The 19,046-nt window shown below is 35.6% G+C and overlaps 1 protein-coding gene and 2 long non-coding RNA genes across 4 annotated transcripts; all 3 read right to left on the bottom strand.

Annotated features, from left to right (window-relative positions):
- Positions 1–1,054: 1,054 nt before the first annotated feature.
- LOC121642295 lies at positions 1,055–1,795 on the bottom strand. The gene is made up of 4 exons (XR_006010865.1): positions 1,745–1,795; positions 1,539–1,648; positions 1,255–1,428; positions 1,055–1,139 (listed from the first exon to the last, which is right to left on the bottom strand). It is a non-coding gene; the product is annotated as an uncharacterized LOC121642295 (long non-coding RNA).
- An 11,732-nt stretch (positions 1,796–13,527) lies between these two features.
- LOC121641412 (SUN domain-containing protein 3-like) lies at positions 13,528–14,604 on the bottom strand. Its single transcript, XM_041987522.1, has 5 exons — positions 14,499–14,604; positions 14,293–14,402; positions 14,008–14,181; positions 13,803–13,892; positions 13,528–13,668 (listed from the first exon to the last, which is right to left on the bottom strand). The coding sequence occupies exons 1-5, from the start codon at positions 14,575–14,577 to the stop codon at positions 13,528–13,530; spliced, it is 594 nt and encodes a 197-aa protein (XP_041843456.1). The 5' UTR covers positions 14,578–14,604.
- A 167-nt stretch (positions 14,605–14,771) lies between these two features.
- LOC121641616 lies at positions 14,772–15,971 on the bottom strand. 2 transcript variants are annotated; one of them, XR_006010740.1, is made up of 4 exons: positions 15,909–15,971; positions 15,581–15,644; positions 15,041–15,131; positions 14,772–14,930 (listed from the first exon to the last, which is right to left on the bottom strand). It is a non-coding gene; the product is annotated as an uncharacterized LOC121641616 (long non-coding RNA). The 2 variants fall into 2 exon arrangements; XR_006010742.1 differs by lacking the exon at positions 15,909–15,971 and having other exon boundaries at positions 15,581–15,705.
- Positions 15,972–19,046: the final 3,075 nt, after the last annotated feature.

Below are 19,046 nucleotides of genomic sequence, written 5' to 3'. Positions count from 1 at the left end.
TCACAGCTTATATATATATATATATATGTGTGTGTGTGTGTGTGTGTGCTGTGTAGTGTGTAGTGGTGTAGTTGTCTGTTTTTTACATTCTGGGCTTGAATCCTCTTCCATGTCCGAGAGATTATCCTCCTTGTGCTGGTCTCTCCTCTCAGTCCTGCATTTGGATCCTTTCTCCATGTATCACAAAAATCTTCTTGTTTGTTGTTGTTGTTGTTGTTTTTTTATTTTCATTTTATGGTCTATTCTCTGGTCTTTTAGGTGTTTTTTTCCATTGTCTGCTTTTGTTTGTTTGTTTTTTTACTTTTTGTGCTTTCCTCCTCTGTTTTAGCCACTCTGTTTGTTTTTCTGTTTGTTTGTTTTGTTTTGTTTGTTTGTTTGTTTTTATGATCTTTGTGTTTTGCTTTGTTTTTCTTAGAGTTCTGTTATGTTTTTTACATTCTGGGCTTGAATCCTCTTCCATGTCTGAGAGATTATCCTCCTTGTGCTGGTCTCTCATCTCAGTCCTGCATTTGGATCCTACCTGCCAGGGTCTCTGGTTTTGATTGATTGATTGTTCTGTTTTCTGTTTTTCTTGTCTTATTTTGTAGGTTTTCCTTGTGTTTTCTGTTTTGCGTCCTTCTTCCTGTCATTAATGCACCTGCTTTGTTTCAGCTAACTCACTTAGCCTGTTTCTTGTTAGTTGTCCTTTGTGTATTTAAACCCGTTGCTCGTTGATCTTTTAGGTTTTTGTTTTGTTTTGTTTTGTTAAATTAATATTTTTTTGTGTGTTTTATTCTACTCTAGCATTTTCTGGTTACTGTATGGGCTACTTATCATCCCGTGTACTCTGACATTGTACAGACAGGTGTACTCCGGCTTGCCCCAGTTGCTGTTCACCTTTAACTTTACTGAACTAAACATGTCCTCACTATGGTCCTGTGGGACAAAAAAGACAAATGAGTGTTAGTGTCAGTGTGATGTGTAAATAGAAGAGGAAAATAAAGGAATAGATTGGATACATTTTATGTATGCACATGCTCACGTGCATGATAGCATAGCTTTATAATTACCTCTGTTTTAAAAGTTTGGAACTGGTCTCCATCATTATCATATGTAAAGGTTCCAAGAAGAGTTCCCTCATCTTCTACTGTTTTCTTTCCCTGGAAGATAAAAGATATATTTCTGGTTAACACTTTGTTTTCTGTGTATCTGTTAAGTTACAAAAGGGTTAGGCAGGATTCTGGTATTAAAGTAATGAAGAAACTGGTGACTTACATAGACAGAAAACTCCTTAGGTGCACTTGGTGTGGTGCCAGATGGAGACACCGACTTCAATATGTGACCGAGTGTCACATGGCTGATGGGAACTTTGTGAGACAGGTTAATAGTAATGTGTCCTTGCTGACCAGCAAAGGACCAGCAGTTTCCAGGAAGCAGTTCTGATGATCCCTGAACAGAAAAAGAAATTATGGTTAGTTGGTAAGTCTAATGTATAAAAAATACTGTTAGATTTAGTTGAATAATCACTGATCATTATGTTTTCTGAATGTAGTACATACCTGTATGACAACTCCTGGAGAAACTAATTTGCATGTTCGAAAAAGTTTGCAGAAAAATGGCCTCTTCCAATTGTATGATGCTGAGGTCCTGCCAGATACAACGTTTGCTCCTGCACGCAAAACATACAAATAAAGTTAGTTAGTAACAGATTATTGCTGTGTGATATATATAAAGTTCCACGTTGTGTTTGATAATGATGACTTACCTAGTGATGCCAGAGCAACATTTGGCAGAAATTCTGCTTTTGGTTCTTTCCAGTTTAACTTAAAATTCTCCTTGTGCATGATTTGAAAACATGGTTGTTCAATATACTGTTCGGGGCGATATATGCTCATTGCACTAATCAGAAATGCAAGTCCTAGTGGAGGAAATATAAAATGATAAGGTTAGTGACATAATTTAAAAAAATAAACATGATACAAAACTATCAAATAGTGGTTGCTGAATAACTTTAAAGAGAGGTGATTACTTACCAACACTGAAGATTATTAAAAATACATATAACATAGAAAGTAGCAGTTTTATTTTACTGCACTCTTCTTCTGCATCAAAAGTGTTGCAGACGGGGAACTCGTCTTCTACAGGAGATATCATCTCCTCCGGGACTTGAGGACGAACTCTTCGCCTTTTACGTGATCTGAATGTGACAAATACAACTTAGGTTAGTTACAAGTTTTAAAGCTGTTACATAGAAAACCAAATAACAGTGCTGGAAAAAAGATTATGCATATTACTACTTTAACGTACCTCCAAGGTGTCTCTTTGTAATTTATGGTTGGTATACCATTACTATCATAATATCCAAGGGATGCCAGTCTAGAGCTTCTTCGTGACATGACTGTAATTCAAAAGAGAAAAATGGAGAAATGGTTAGTGACACAAAGTAAATAAATTAATTGCTTTTTTCCTCATCTTTAACCTAATATCAAAAACAACTCAGCAGATAAATTCTTATACAATAAGACAGTTTTTTAAGTTCTGTGTCTAAACTATTTTGATTTTTGTCATCACTATACGATAAAACATTACAATATGATTTTACATTTAGTCAAACAAGCAGCCTAACTTAAAACTGCGCTTGAAAACAAGTGCAATTTTAAGTTTATGTTCGTGCAAAGCTGGAGGGATTTGCACGAACATAAACAAAATTATATTGGCAAAAATAAAAAACAGTGTTTTTAAGAAAGTCTACAAACAGATTTTAAGTTGTTTCTGATAGGAAATGTATATATAAAAAAAAACAATTTAAACTCTTATTGCTACTGTATAAATAACTGTGAAAATGACTTACTTTGCTATAACTTGAAATAATCCTGAAATCGATGCTGAACAGAGAAACGTTTTTCCCAAAATTTCTGAGTTTTTAGCAGAATGTCAAAAACAGAATGTCAGGTTTAGAATCCTCTGCCTTGTTACATCATCAAAGAACAAGTCGAACGTTACGCCCATTAATACATGCATGTGCACGTGTATGCGCACAAACGACTACTGCGCTTACTCATGCACACTCGCGGCACAATAATAGCTGCGCACGTACACTTCAACATGTAAATTAACGTAACGCATATTTATCAAATTAATTTTACAGAAATTGGGGAAAAATAAATCATGTTACATACCTCCTCCTCTTCAAAGGAAATGTCCTCATTTCAAAATTTGTACAATATTAACCTGGAGTCAAAAATAAATCATTTAAATAATCAATGAAACATTTTCACAAACTGCAGAATGGCAAAAGAAATAACCAAAAATAAACAAGCAAGTAAATAAGTAAGTAAATAAAAAAATAAAAAAATAAAATAGATAAACATGACCCAAACATATTTACCAGGTAAATGTGAGATAACCTTTATAGCTATGAACGAAATCCTTACATCTTTCTCATGAAAGCAGGCCAATGACTTACGTACAACGCACCCGCCTGTAAGTTCACCACTAGGGGGCTACAATCGCTGCAATGTTTCACTTTGGGTTTGCAAGGGGTTCCTATGAGAGACCTGTCCCATTGGTCTCCTAAGTAAAGGTACAGAAGGCTTAATCCCTGGTACTTGGTTTACAGCTGTTTGGTCAACTTTAGCCTAAGGTAAACTCTGAGAATCGTTTACATTAAAGATGGGATTTATGGCTCTTTGAAGGGAGCCGGATCTTGAGGAGCCATTCCTTTCAAAGAGCCATTCAAACAATCAAAATATGTACCTATATGATATATAGATAAAAAAGAATAAACCTGAGCAGTCAGTGCAAATTCTAGTAAATGTTTTGGATAGAACTCACAGTACTTTACTCAACTGTACTACTTCTTATTTATTTATTTATTTATTTATTCATTCAGTCATTTTTAGCTGGAAGGGAGGTGGGGGAGATTGGGCTTGGCGTGTGTGTGTATACATGTGTGCGTGTGAGTGTGTGAAAGATTTCATTTTGTGTTTTAATTCTTGTTTTTAATCATGTAAAGAACTTTGTGTTGCCTATGGCATGAAAAGAGCTTTACAAATAAAGTTTGATTTGATGAAGGCAGTGTCAAAAATTTGTTTATAAAAAGAACGGCTCACAGCTGTGAATCGGTTCCCATCGTTCATTTAAAAGAGCTACAGTTACATTGTGTAGTCAACTTTTTCTTGTCACACTGATTACATTTGTCTAGATGCACCACTAAATGTCATCCCTTTTTGTACACTAACACTAACATCAGATTACAACAACATGTAAGTAGTGAGTGGTATAGAAAATGGGTGGATGGATGAATGGGTAAAGCCCATGAGATTTTTGTGTTTTGAAAAGGTCTTTTTACAGAATGATGATTTTTAGCACGGGTGTACGGAGTTTTGGACATGCCTTCATAAAATGACAAAGTGAAGAATATAACACAAATATGAGACCTTTTTATTCACTTTTATGAATCAGGTTATAGAAACTGTTGATCAGATGGGCGATCATCCCTGTTCATGGATGATAGTGTTGCAGTTTTAGTCAAGTCGTCACACTGATGTCAGACTAGTTGTCTTAGTCCTCACAGGGTCGTTCACTGTTGATAACAACTTAATGTATTCATTAAATGTATTTAGAATTAAATAGTAAATAGCTTTATGTAAATCTTACACCCTTTTTAGTTAAAATAAAAGTTTAAATAAATAATAGCTGCATTTTCAAGAGGAAGTTTTCTAAACTGTAACAAAGACTTTAATCTGTAACTTGTTAATATGTTTGACTCTTTGTGAAACATATGAAAATTATTTTTAATGATTTTACTGACAGTCTTTATTGTGTCTGGAAAATGTAAACAAATTTTGACTTTAATGCCAAAGAAACTCTCAAACAAAGCTGAAAGAGAGACAAAGGAAGTATACGTTAACCAACAGATTTATTTGTGAAAGTTGAAGGTGTCACGATTGGGCATAAAAAGAATTTACATCAAAGACATTGAACCTGGATGGAAGATGATCAGCGTGAAAGAACTGTAATGATATCTTTGATTGTGACTAAAAATGGAGGTCCTGCATCAAACTATGAGACAGGTATACTGCTGTTGTAACAGTCCTATGAGTAAAGATAGCCAGGGATAAGTTTCAGATAGTTAGAAAATTATACTAAAAATGGAAATTATTGTATTCCTCTCACACACTCACACAAACCCCCTTTTCATAGAAACAATAAAGTCAAACCCTCCCAATCACAGTACCACGTGCACCCCCACACTGACAAACTGTACAAAGAAATTTGCTACAGAATTAGTATTGTTTGGCAGATAAATTGTTTTAAGTTTATTGGCTGCTACTTCATTAATTACAGTTTAGTTAAAACCATATCAATGTCAGAGAGAAGTAATAGTTCCTCCGCTATAGTTTTTATTGTGCAGTTTAGACCCAGAAACTGCATAATACTTCATATAAGGTGAGTTAATCCTTTGATGAGATGGGTGATGCTTTGGTAAAACAAATACTATTTATAACAGTTGAGTTGTTTATCTCTAAAGTAATCAACAGACGTTTTTTGTGTGTAGGTGATACGTTCTAAAGTAGCGTTGTAGCTTTTTTGGCTTCATACTGTCAGATACTAATATTTTGAGACATACACTACAGTGAGGACTTTCTTCATTACCCACCATTACTTGACCATTACCTGGTCAAGACCAGGGTTGTTAACATGTTTGTTGTTGATTGAGCACCGTTTGGCCATTTGCACTTTCACATATTGAATGGCCACGTTGACTTGTGTGGCTATGGAGGACCACAACTGTCAAAATAAAAAATGAATATTGTTAATGTTTGACCAATAGGCAAGGATCTGCCGCATTGAAAGACCGCCTTCCTCATTTACATGATGAGGCAGAAATGCATACAGAAATCTAAACAGGAAGCATAAAGAAAAAACATGCTTGGAGAAATAAATAGAGGAAGAAAAAAGCAAGGTTGGAAATAATGAGGACATAAATGTGAGGGTGATTTAAACAAAAAGTGTGAATAAATAAATAAATAAATAAATAAATAAATAAATAAATGAATAAATAAATAAATAAATAAATAGATAAAATGCAAAACATTTAACATAAAATACAGTAATAAATACTTTTGGGGCTAAGAAAATGTAAAGAGAAAATAATATAGAAAATAATTACAAGCATAAAAATAAAGCAGGAGAGACATTTTAAAAAGCACTAAATAAATAAAATTAAAGTAAAATGATATGGAAAAGTAAATAAATAGGAATATTAATACAAAGTAAATTAAGGCAGGTGAAAATTACAGTAGAAATGTAAATGTCACAAGTGTATGTCACATTTTAAAGGTTTCACAATAGAAAAAATATTTTTAAATGTTGTATAGTTTATTGGAATATCAATTTGTTTATTGAGCCATGTTTATATTTCAGTATTTATTTTTCAGTAACACCGTAGCTTCAGGCTAACATTAGATTAACAGTCTTACATAACATTGGAAGTTGCACTTGCACTGAGACAAAATACCCTCAGATGTGCAGTCAAAATTCTAAAAGGTGAGTAACAAACAAACCATTTTAAATTTTACTTCAGTGCAGTGACACTGCCGATCAAACCCTGTCTGGAAAGACTTTTCAAACCTCCTGTAGGGGACCTGTCAATCCTCTGAGGTGCACATGGGGTGTCCAGTTAGACTCCAGAGGGGGTCAGTTTAAAGAGAGCTTGGGTCTTTCAACTAATAGTGCAAAACTATGAAAAGATGCAGAAACAGTGAAGAGATGTCAGTGGCTTATCTCCAAGTATACAATCCACTGGTGAAGTGTGTAAAGTCACAGTCGCAACTTTGGAAAACATATTCTCTATTCTCACTATTATATTATATTATATTATATTATTATTGAATTTCCCTTTGGGATTAATAAAGTATTTTTCATTTCATTCATTTCATTTCATTATATTATATTATATTATATTATGAGCGTTCTTATTTTGAACGTCCTGACAGGAAGCCGTATGCTTCTGTCCGCTTCCCCCTCACGCTCATTCTCGCGTAGAGCATCTATCTTGGTTAGTTTTTCAAAAAGCAGGAGTAGCCTATACAGTCTTCGCTCCATCTTTGATCAGAAATCAGACTTAACAGCTAAAAGAAGTGTATGTGTTGGATGAGCTTCAATTTAAAGATTAACAGAGCTGGAGGTTCTCAGGTTAAAGTCTCCATGGTTTATATATTCTTTACAGTAGCCTATTCTTTCTGAATCACAGAAACCACCAACAGCATCCTTACGCCTTTATTAAACATTCATGTACATTTCAGTTTTAATTCCCTTCACTCTGTCAGTTGAGGATTAAGCAAGTATATCCCCGCCCTCCCCACTTTAGTTCCCAATACGGGAAAGTTACACACAATGTAACTGTAGCTACTGTATAAACACACAAGTATTGTTTACAACTCAATTTTGAGAATCCTTGGCAATAAAAGAAAATCTGCATAGTTAGAAATCTGGAAAATCAACTTAACTAAACAGAAAAGCTCAGCGGGACAGTTTAAAGCTGCATTTGTACTAATATGGTAAGAATATACTGCAGAGTGAGTGCAGTATCTGACGAGTCAACTTATCTGAGTTTTATAGAACTTTGTGGTGATATTTTTACACAGGTTTGAGTTTGTGATTCTGTGCTAATGTCTTACTAAACTTACTCTAGTGCCAATATTTCCATGATCAGGACTATGTATGTATGTATGTATGTATGTATGTATGTATGTATGTATGTATGTATGTATGTATGCATGTATGTATGTATGCATGTATGTATATGTATGTATGTATGTATGTATGTATGTATGTATGTATGTATGTATGTATGTATGTATGTATGTATGTATGTATGTATGTATGCATGTATGTATGTATGCATGTATGTATATGTATGTATGTATGTATGTATGTATGTATGTATGTATGTATGTATGTATGTATGTATGTATGTATGTATGCATGTATGTATATGTATGTATGTATGAATGAATGAAATGAATGAATGAAAAATACTTTATTAATCCCAAAGGGAAATTCAATATTGTAGTAGTAGTATTTTTTTTTTTTTTTTAAACAATCACATTAATTAATTAAGGGCTTTGTTCTTCAGCCTGATAGCTGCTGGAAGGAAGGATCTTCTGTATCTCTCTGTCTTGCATCGGACTTGAACAAGCCTCCCACTGAACACACTCTGTTGTTTCGTCACGGCGTTGTGTAGAGGGTGTGAAGGATCTTCCATTATCTTCGTCAGCTTGTACAGAATTCTTTTTTTGATGATCAACTCCAGCGGCTCCAGAGTTACTCCAAGCACAGAACCAGCTTTCTTGATCAGTTTGTTAATTCTTTTCAAGTCTCTGGTTCTGATGCCGCTGCCCCAGCAGATTGCTGCAAAGCTGATTGCACTTTCAACAACAGACCTGTAGAACATTTGCAACATTTTGGTGCAGACGTTAAAAGATCTCAGCTTCCTTAAGAAGTAGAGTCTGCTCTGACCTTTCTTGTAAATGTACTCAGTGTTGCTTTTCCACTCAAGTCTGTTGTCCAGCTGAACTCCAAGGTACTTGTATTCCTCCACCACCTCCACCTCCTCTCCCATGATGGAAACACTTCTATGTGTGTTCTTGTTCCTCCTGAAGTCAACAATCATCTCCTTTGTTTTCTTGGTATTCAAGATGAGATGATTGTCACCGCACCATTTCACAAACTGACCGACCAGTTCTCTGTACTCTGCTTCTTGTCCATCACTGATACACCCAACAACTGCTGAGTCATCAGAGTATTTCTGCAGATGACAGAACTCAGAGTTGTACTGGAAGTCTGAGGTGTACAGCGTGAATAGAAATGGTGAAAGTACAGTCCCTTGTGGTGTTCCAGTGCAGCTGACCACCATCTCAGACACACAACCTTTCAGTCTCACAAACTGTGGTCTGTTTGTGAGGTAGTCGTAAATCCAGGTGGTTGTGGAGGGATCCACCTGGAATTTCTGCAGCTTCTCACACAGCAGAGCAGGCTGAATCGTATTAAAAGCACTTGAGAAATCAAAGAACATGACCCTCAAAGTGCTGCCTGACTGGTCCAGATGAGAGTGGGCTCTCTGAAGCAGGTATATGATGGCATCTTCAACCCCAAGCCCATTACGGTATGCAAACTGTAATGGGTCCTGAAAGGTGTTCACCTGCTTGCTGAGGTGAGCCAGTAAGAGTCTCTCCAGGACTTTCATGACGTGAGATGTCAGGGCGACTGGTCTGTAGTCTTTTGGTTCAGCTGGTTGTGGTTTTTTAGGCACTGGAACAAGGCAGGATGTTTTCCACAGCACCGGGATTCTTCTCTGGCTCAGGCTGGTGTTGAACAGGTGCTGGAGAATCGGACATAGCTGTTTTGAGCAGGTCTTGAGAACTCTGGGACTGACACCATCTGGACCTGCAGCCTTGTTCTGGTTCAGTTTCACCAGTTGTTGCATGACTTGGTTACAGGAGACAGACAGAGTGGAGGTGGAGGCAGAGGAGGTTTCAGGAAGTCCTGATGTGGAGGGAGATGAGGTTGTGTCCAGGTCCTTGACTGAGCTGCAGGGTGACAGAGTGGAGGTGTGACAGGAAAGCTGTGGGCTCATGGAGGGTGTGTGGCTAGTTGGGGTTGAAGCAGGAGGTGAGCTAAACCTATTGAAGAACATGTTCAGTTCATTCGCTCTGTCCAGACCTCCATCAGTCTGATCCTCCTTTATCCCGAAGCCAGTGATCTTCTTCATTCCTGACCACACATCCCTCACATTGTTTTTCTGAAGCTTACTTTCCAACTTCTTCCTGTAGTCCTCCTTGCACTTCTTCATTTGTGTTTTAAGTTGTTTTGTATGTATGTATGTATGTATGCATGTATGTATGTATGTATGTATGTATGTATGTATGTATGTATGTATGTATGTATGTATGTATGTATGTATGCATTTAAAAGTGATGTGTGACTTGACTTGGACTTGCAAAAAGGGGCTTATGAACCTGAACCTCTCTCTCTCTCTTGATTGATTATTACTTATTATTATTATTTATTATTACTTATTACTTTTTTTAGTTTCTGGTTATTTGAGTGATTATTGACAATTTTACCTTTAATGGAAGTGTATGAATGAATTTGAGGATGATTGTATTTGTATAAAACAGGCTCAAACTCATCTTAATGTAATGTCCCATAGAGGATTTATTTTCACAGTACAACAACCCAACAATATATTTATTATATCATCATATCGCACTCAACAGGACAAAACTGTAAAGCGTCTGCCCTGATTATACAAAAACATAATAGCCTCAGATCATCAATTATGTAGTTCAAAACAAATATACTGTAAATGACTGTGATTGAGGTGTGTGTTTTGTTTACTATCAGTATTTTAAAAAAAAGGTTAGATGCTACCCAGTACAGCTGCATCATTGGAAATGAAATTGCAGAGCTGGAAATTGGTCGAAAAATGTGTGCAGAAACCAAAGAAACAGGAGATGAAATCAGTGTAAGAAAGAAGAACAGAGCAGGAAAAGACAGCAGAGGTGCCATCCAGGATCACATGTAAGAGAATAAGATGCATTTTTTTCTTCTATATATTAATTATATAATCAAACTTAGCCCTCTTGTTTTATATTTTCTGCTATTAGTGGATGTGGTGTATTCCCTGGACCAGTGATCTGAGGTGCCTTCAATCAGCAGCTGACTGAGTGATTTGTTGATAGTCGTTGAGATTGTTGATTTTATGTTATTTTGCTTCATTAAACCATATTAATTTACAAGTGTAACCCAGTGTTTTTTGTCTGCTTTAAGGTGAAAAGAATTTGACAGCTGAGATGCTATATCATTGTTTTTATAAAAGCACATGCTAAAAAAATCCATCAGTAATCCGGGTCAAGTCCCGGATCTTCTTCAGTCCTGCTTTCCTTGTAGTCCGCCCCTGTATCAGACTCACCTGGAGGATTCATCAGATGGACAACTTGCTCCGTAGGTGACCAGCATCTTAAAATGATGCCACAACAGCTGGAAATTTGCTTTACAAAGTGTAGAAGGTACAGTAGGCTATGTGATGAAATTTTATTCCTCAGTGTAACACTTCCCCCTTTACCACCGCACCATGAGGATGCGCATGTTGATGCGCTCATGGGACCAGACTGCAGACCGCTGTCCAAGTTCAGGAGTAATTAATAATCTGTTTGTGTATGAAGCTGTTTTTATGTGATTTGAAGCTCACCATGTGATTATTTACGATCAAGTCAACTCTTTAAAATTTAGGAAATTCATGCTTCACTGCACATCTTTATCATTATTTTTTATAATTATTCATCATTTTGTCATTCTGTTATTTATTTTTCCTTGTCTGTCTCATTGCTGTGTCTGTTTGCACACCAGTAAGTCACAACCTTATACAGGTACTATTGAGGTGTTTACCTATGCAAAGCAGGGCCGGCTGGTCCATCCTTTTAGCTAAGGATAGATTTGTATTCACCAATCTAAGAGGAAAGATACGACCAATTCCACAGTCTATGAACATGTTCATGAATCTGATGGAAGATTTTCATAAAAACAACTTCTCTAATCCAACTTTAAAACAAATTTAAGAAGATTTGTAAAAAGATATTGGCGAGTGAGGCTCTATATTTGCTGTTCCTCAGCACAGTTAGTAGTGGTTCGAGTCCCGGGTCTTAGCAGCTTGTGATCACTGCTCAGTAAAGATCACCCTACTCACAAGTCATTTTTAAAAAATGTACCGTAAATGCTGATTTAGATAAAGCCTAAATGTTCTTAAAACTGTAAAATATATGTATTATCAGCCAAAACTAAGAAGAAAAAAACAAAAAAAAAAAAAACAAAAAACAAAAAAAAACGTATGTGGGTTTAATAAGCTCAGACTAGTCTGGAAAAGAGTAAAGTTTATGTGATCACATTTTGGTTCTGTCTCAGTTAATCAGCTAAATAAATAAAGCAGTTCAAGATTTAAATCTGGTTTCTTTCAGTCTGTGGTCATAACGTGTAAGAATAGTTTCAATCTACTGATTACAGGGACATCTAGTGGACACTACATGAAGTTTTTTTGTTACTCTAACCGAGAGTAAAAGAAATATTGTAAACAGAGCAGAGCTGCATAAGTAAGGAGTTTGTTGTTGTGGAGTCTGTTTCATATTCTATCAGGTAAGTGGCAGGGGATCATAATATTAATAAGAGAAAAAAGGAATAAACAAAAAAGATTTCAGAGACAACCATTAAACTTAGTAATTAAATATTTTATTTAGTCCAAGTTTTAATTCATATGAGCCAATTAGTAATTGGACCCAAGGAAACCAACAGATTGCATCGAATCTTATCTTCGATACAATCCCCCATCCTGAGCATGCACGTGGGCGACAGTGGAGAGGAAACAAAACTTTCTTTCGAAAGAAAAATAAACCTCCAGCAGAACCAGGCTCAGGGAGGGCGGCCATCTGCCTCGGCCGGTTGGGGATGGAGAGGACAGGACAGAGAGACAAAACAAGCACCATGAGGCTGAGTCAGGATACCTGGCGAGGGAAAAAAGCACAAGTTATACTGTCATAACACACAATATACATGTAAAGGTAAGCCAGGGACACCTGCTGAGAGAGAAAAGGATAAGCACAAGTTAATAGCAATAATAATGTCATAATGACATTGTTATTGCCATTGAACGTTGTTATAGACACACAAACAATGTCATAGCACACTAGATACATACACAGGGCTGTCAAATGATTAAAATTATTGGTTAGATTAATCACAGCTTATATATATATATATATATGTGTGTGTGTGTGTGTGTGTGCTGTGTAGTGTGTAGTGGTGTAGTTGTCTGTTTTTTACATTCTGGGCTTGAATCCTCTTCCATGTCCGAGAGATTATCCTCCTTGTGCTGGTCTCTCCTCTCAGTCCTGCATTTGGATCATTTCTCCATGTATCACAAAAATCTTCTTGTTTGTTGTTGTTGTTGTTGTTGTTTTATTTTCATTTTATGGTCTATTCTCTGTTCTTTTAGGTGTTTTTTTTCATTGTCTGCTTTTGTTTGTTTTTTACTTTTTGTGCTTTCCTCCTCTGTTTTAGCCACTCTGGTTTTCCTGTTTGTTTGTTTTGTTTGTTTTTATGATCTCTGTGTTTTGCTTTGTTTTTCTTAGAGTTCTGTTATGTTTTTTACATTCTGGGCTTGAATCCTCTTCCATGTCTGAGAGATTATCCTCCTTGTGCTGGTCTCTCATCTCAGTCCTGCATTTGGATGCTACCTGCCAGGGTCTCTGGTTTTGATTGATTGATTGTTCTGTTTTCTGTTTTTCTTGTCTTATTTTGTAGGTTTTCCTTGTGTTTTCTGTTTTGCTTCCTTCTTCCTGTCATTAATGCACCTGCTTTGTTTCAGCTAACTCACTTAGCCTGTTTCTTGTTAGTTGTCCTTTGTGTATTTAAACCCGTCGCTCGTTGATCTTTTAGGTTTTGTTGTGTTTTGTTTTGTTAAATTGATATTTTTTTGTGTGTTTTATTCTACTCTAGCATTTTCTGGTTACTGTATGGGCTACTTATCATCCCGTGTACTCTGACATTGTACAGACAGGTGTACTCCGGCTTGCCCCAGTTGCTGTTCACCTTTAACTTTACTGAACTAAACATGTCCTCGCTATGGTCCTGTGGGACAAAAAAGACAAATGAGTGTTAGTGTCAGTGTGATGTGTAAATAGAAGCGGAAAATAAAGCAATAGATTGGATACATTTTATGTATGCACATGCTCACATGCATGATAGCATAGCTTTATAATTACCTCTGTTTTAAAAGTTTGGAACTGGTCTCCATTATTATCATATGTAAAGGTTCCAAGAAGAGTTCCCTCATCTTCTACTGTTTTCTTTCCCTGGAAGATAAAAGATATACTTCTGGTTAACACTTTGTTTTCTGTGTATCTGTTAAGTTAAAAAAGGGTTAGGCAGGATTCTGGTATTAAAGTAATGAAGAAACTGGTGACTTACATAGACAGAAAACTCCTTAGGTGCACTTGGTGTGGTGCCAGATGGAGACACCGACTTCAATATGTGACCCAGAGTCACATGGCTGATGGGAACTTTGTGAGACAGGTTAATAGTAATGTGTCCTTGCTGACCAGCAAAGGACCAGCAGTTTCCAGGAAGCAGCTCTGATGATCCCTGAACAGAAAAAGAAATTATGGTTAGTTGGTAGGTCTAATGTATAAAAAAATACTGTTAGATTTAGTTGAATAATCACTGATCATTATGTTTTCTGAATGTAGTACATACCTGTATGACAACTCCTGGAGAAACTAATTTGCATGTTCGAAAAAGTTTGCAGAAAAATGGCCTCTTCCAATTGTATGATGCTGAGGTCCTGCCAGATACAACGTTTGCTCCTGCACGCAAAACATACAAATAAAGTTAGTTAGTAACAAATTATTGCTGTGTGATATATATAAAGTTCCACGTTGTGTTTGATAATGATGACTTACCTAGTGATGCCAGAGCAACATTTGGCAGAAATTCTGCTTTTGGTTCTTTCCACTTTAACTTAAAATTCTCCTTGTACATGATTTGAAAACATGGTTGTTCAATATACTGTTCGGGGCGATATATGCTCATTGCACTAATCAGAAATGCAAGTCCTAGTGGAGGAAATATAAAATGATAAGGTTAGTGACATAATTTAAAAAAATAAACATGATACAAAACTATCAAATAGTGGTTGCTGAATAACTTTAAAGAGAGGTGATTACTTACCAACACTGAAGATTATTAAAAATACATATAACATAGAAAGTAGCAGTTTTATTTTACTGCACTCTTCTTCTGCATCAAAAGTGTTGCAGACGGGGAACTCGTCTTCTACAGGAGATATCATCTCCTCCGGGACTTGAGGACGAACTCTTCGCCTTTTACGTGATCTGAATGTGACAAATACAACTTAGGTTAGTTACAAGTTTTAAAGCTGTTACATAGAAAACCAAATAACAGTGCTGGAAAAAAGATTATGCATATTACTACTTTAACGTACCTCCAAGGTGTCTCTTTGTAATTTATGGTTGGTATACCATTACTATCATAGTATCCAAGGGATGCCAGTCTAGAGCTTCTTCGTGACATGACTGTAATTCAAAAGGGAAAAATGGAGAAATGGTTAGTGACACAAAGTAAATAAATTAATTGCTTTTTTCCTCATCTTTAACCTAATATCAAAAACAACTCAGCAGATAAATTCTTATACAATAAGACAGTTTTTTAAGTTCTGTGTCTAAACTATTTTGATTTTTGTCATCACTATACGATAAAACATTACAATATGATTTTACATTTAGTCAAACAAGCAGCCTAACTTAAAACTGCGCTTGAAAACAAGTGCAATTTTAAGTTTATGTTCGTGCAAAGCTGGAGGGATTTGCACGAACATAAACAAAAGTATATTGGCAAAAATAAAAAAACAGTGCTTTTAAGAAAATCTACAAACAGATTTTAAGTTGTTTCTGATAGGAAATGTATAAAAAAAACTATTTAAACTCTTATTGCTACTGTATAAATAACTGTGAAAATGACTTACTTTGTTATAACTTGAAATAATCCTGAAATCGATGCTGAACAGAGAAACGTTTTTCCCAAAGTTTCTGAGTTTTTAGCAGAATGTCAAAAACAGAATGTCAGGTTTAGAATCCTCTGCCTTGTTACATCATCAAAGAACAAGTCGAACGTTACGCCCATTAGTACATGCATGTGCACGTGTATGCGCACAGACGACTAGTGCGCTTACTCATGCACACTCGCGGCACAATAATAGCTGCGCACGTACACTTCAACATGTAAATTAACGTAACGCATATTTATCAAATTAATTTTACAGAAATTGAAGAAAAATAAATCATGTTACATACCTCCTCCTCTTCAAAGGAAATGTCCTCATTTCAAAATTTGTACAATATTAACCTGGAGTCAAAAATAAATCATTTAAATAATCAATGAAATATTTTCACAAACTGCAGAATGGCAAAAGAAATAACCAAAAATAAACAAGCAAGTAAATAAGTAAGTAAATAAAAAAATAAAATAAAATAAAATAGATAAACATGACCCAAACATATTTACCAGGTAAATGTGAGCTAACCTTTATAGCTATGAACGAAATCCTTACATCTTTCTCATGAAAGCAGGCCAGTGACTTACGTACAACGCACCCGCTTGTAAGTTCACCACTAGGGGGCTACAATCGCTGCAATGTTTCACTTTGGGTTTGCAAGGGGTTCCTATGAGAGACCTGTCCCGTTGGTCTCCTAAGTAAAGGTACAGAAGGCTTAATTCCTGGTACTTGGTTTACAGCTGTTTGGTCAACTTTAGCCTAAGGTAAACTCTGAGAATCGTTTACATTATAGATGGGATTTATGGCTCTTTGAAGGGAGCCGGATCTTGAGGAGCCATTCCTTTCAAAGAGCCATTCAAACAATCAAAATATGTACCTATATGAAATCTAATATACAAGATAAAAAATTATAGGAAAAATATAGATAAAAAAGGATAAACCTGAGCAGTCAGTGCAAATTCTAGTAAATGTTTTGGATAGAACTCACAGTATTTTACTTAACTGTACTACTTCTTATTTACTTATTTATTCATTTATTTATTTATTCATTCAGTCATTTTTAGCTGGAAGGGAGGTGGGGGAGATTGGGCTTGGCGTGTGTGTGTATACATGTGTGCGTGTGAGTGTGTGAAAGATTTCATTTTGTGTTTTAATTCTTGTTTTTAATCATGTAAAGAACTTTGTGTTGCCTATGGCATGAAAAGAGCTTTACAAATAAAGTTTGATTTGATGAAGGCAGTGTCAAAAATTTGTTTATAAAAAGAACGGCTCACAGCTGTGAATCGGTTCCCATCGTTCATTTAAAAGAGCTACAGTTACATTGTGTAGTCAACTTTTTCTTGTCACACTGATTACATTTGTCTAGATGCACCACTAAATGTCATCCCATTTTTGTACACTAACACTAACATCAGAATTACAACAACATGTAAGTAGTGAGTGGTATAGAAAATGGGTGGATGGATGAATGGGTAAAGCCCATGAGATTTTTGTGTTTTGAAAAGGTCTTTTTACAGAATGATGATTTTTAGCACGGGTGTACGGAGTTTTGGACATGCCTTCATAAAATGACAAAGTGAAGAATATAACACAAATATGAGACCTTTTTATTCACTTTTATGAATCAGGTTATAGAAACTGTTGATCAGATGGGCGATCATCCCTGTTCATGGATGATAGTGTTGCAGTTTTAGTCAAGTCGTCACACTGATGTCAGACTAGTTGTCTTAGTCCTCACAGGGTCTTTCACTGTTGATAACAACTTAATGTATTCATTAAATGTATTTAGAATTAAATAGTAAATAGCTTTATGTAAATCTTACACCCTTTTTAGTTAAAATAAAAGTTTAAATAAATAATAGCTGCATTTTCAAGAGGAAGTTTTCTAAACTGTAACAAAGACTTTAATCTGTAACTTGTTAACATGTTTGACTCTTTGTGAAACATATGAAAATTATTTTCAATGATTTTACTGACAGTCTTTATTGTGTCTGGAAAATGTAAACAAATTTTGACTTTAATGCCAAAGAAACTCTCAAACAAAGCTGACAGAGAGACAAAGGAAGTATACGTTAACCAACAGATTTATTTGTGACAGTTGAAGGTGTCACGATTGGGCATAAAAAGAATTTACATCAAAGACATTGAACCTGGATGGAAGATGATCAGCGTGAAAGAACTGTAATGATATCTTTGATTGTGACTAAAAATGGAGGTCCTACATCAAACTATGAGACAGGTATACTGCTGTTGTAACAGTCCTATGAGTAAAGATAGCCAGGGATAAGTTTCAGATTACTTGACCATTACGTTCTAAAGTAGCATTGTAGCTTTTTTGGCTTCATACTGTCAGATACTAATATTTTGAGACATACACCACAGTGTGGACTTTGTTCATTACCCACCATTACTTGACCATTACCTGGTCAAGACCAGGGTTGTTGACATGTTTGTTGTTGATTGATCACCGTTTGGCCATTTGCACTTTCACATATTGAATGGCCACGTTGACTTGTGTGGCTATGGAGGACCACAACTGTCAAAATAAAAAATGAATATTGTTAATGTTTGACCTATAGGCAAGGATCTGCCGCATTGAAAGACCGCCTTCCTCATTTACATGATGAGGCAGAAATGCATACAGAAATCTAAACAGGAAGCATAAAGAAAAAACATGCTTGGAGAAATAAATAGAGGAAGAAAGGAGCAAGGTTGGAAATAATGAGGATGTAAATGTGAGGGTGATTTAAACAAAAAGTGTGAATAAATAAATAAATAGATAAAATGCAAAACATTTAACATAAAATACAGTAATAAATACTTTTGGGGCTAAGAAAATGTAAAGGGAAAATAATAAAGAAAATAATTACAAGCATAAAAATAAAGCAGGAGAGACATTTTAAAAAGCACTAAATAAATAAAATTAAAGTAAAATGATATGGAAAAGTAAATAAATAGGAATATTAATACAAAGTAAATTAAGGCAGGTGAAAATTACAGTAGAAATGTAAATGTCACAAGTGTATGTCACATTTTAAAGGCTTCACAATAGAAAAAATATTTTTAAATGTTGTATAGTTTATTGGAATATCAGTTTGTTTATTGAGCCACGTTTATATTTCAGTATTTATTTTTCGGTAACACCGTAGCTTCAGGCTAACATTAGATTAACAGTCTTACATAACATTGAAAGTTGCACTTGCACTGAGACAAAATACCCTCAGATGTGCAGTCAAAATTCTAAAAGGTGAGTAACAAACAAACCATTTTAAAATTTACTTCAGTGCAGTGACACTGCCGATCAAACCCTGTCTGGAAAGACTTTTCAAACCTCCTGTAGGGGACCTGTCAATCCTCTGAGGTGCACATGGGGTGTCCAGTTAGACTCCAGAGGGGGTCAGTTTAAAGAGAGCTTGGGTCTTTCAACTAATAGTGC

The sequence above is a fragment of the Melanotaenia boesemani genome, chromosome 6 (genome assembly GCF_017639745.1).
Source record: "Melanotaenia boesemani isolate fMelBoe1 chromosome 6, fMelBoe1.pri, whole genome shotgun sequence".
NCBI lineage: Eukaryota > Metazoa > Chordata > Actinopteri > Atheriniformes > Melanotaeniidae > Melanotaenia > Melanotaenia boesemani.
Note: the sequence above shows the minus strand (reverse complement) of the source record. Positions and strands in the feature narration are given on the sequence as shown.

What these genes read in the sequence shown, in the direction of transcription:
- LOC121641412 (XM_041987522.1), bottom strand. Translation starts at nt 14,577, where the DNA reads ATGTACAAGGAGAATTTTAAGTTAAAGTGGAAAGAACCAAAAGCAGAA. An exon ending in CTCCAGGAGTTGTCATACAG is followed by an intron (nt 14,182 to 14,292) that starts GTATGTACTACA and finishes TTTTCTGTTCAG; the next exon opens with GGATCATCAGAGCTGCTTCC. An exon ending in TCCAAACTTTTAAAACAGAG is followed by an intron (nt 13,669 to 13,802) that starts GTAATTATAAAG and finishes TTTGTCCCACAG; the next exon opens with GACCATAGCGAGGACATGTT.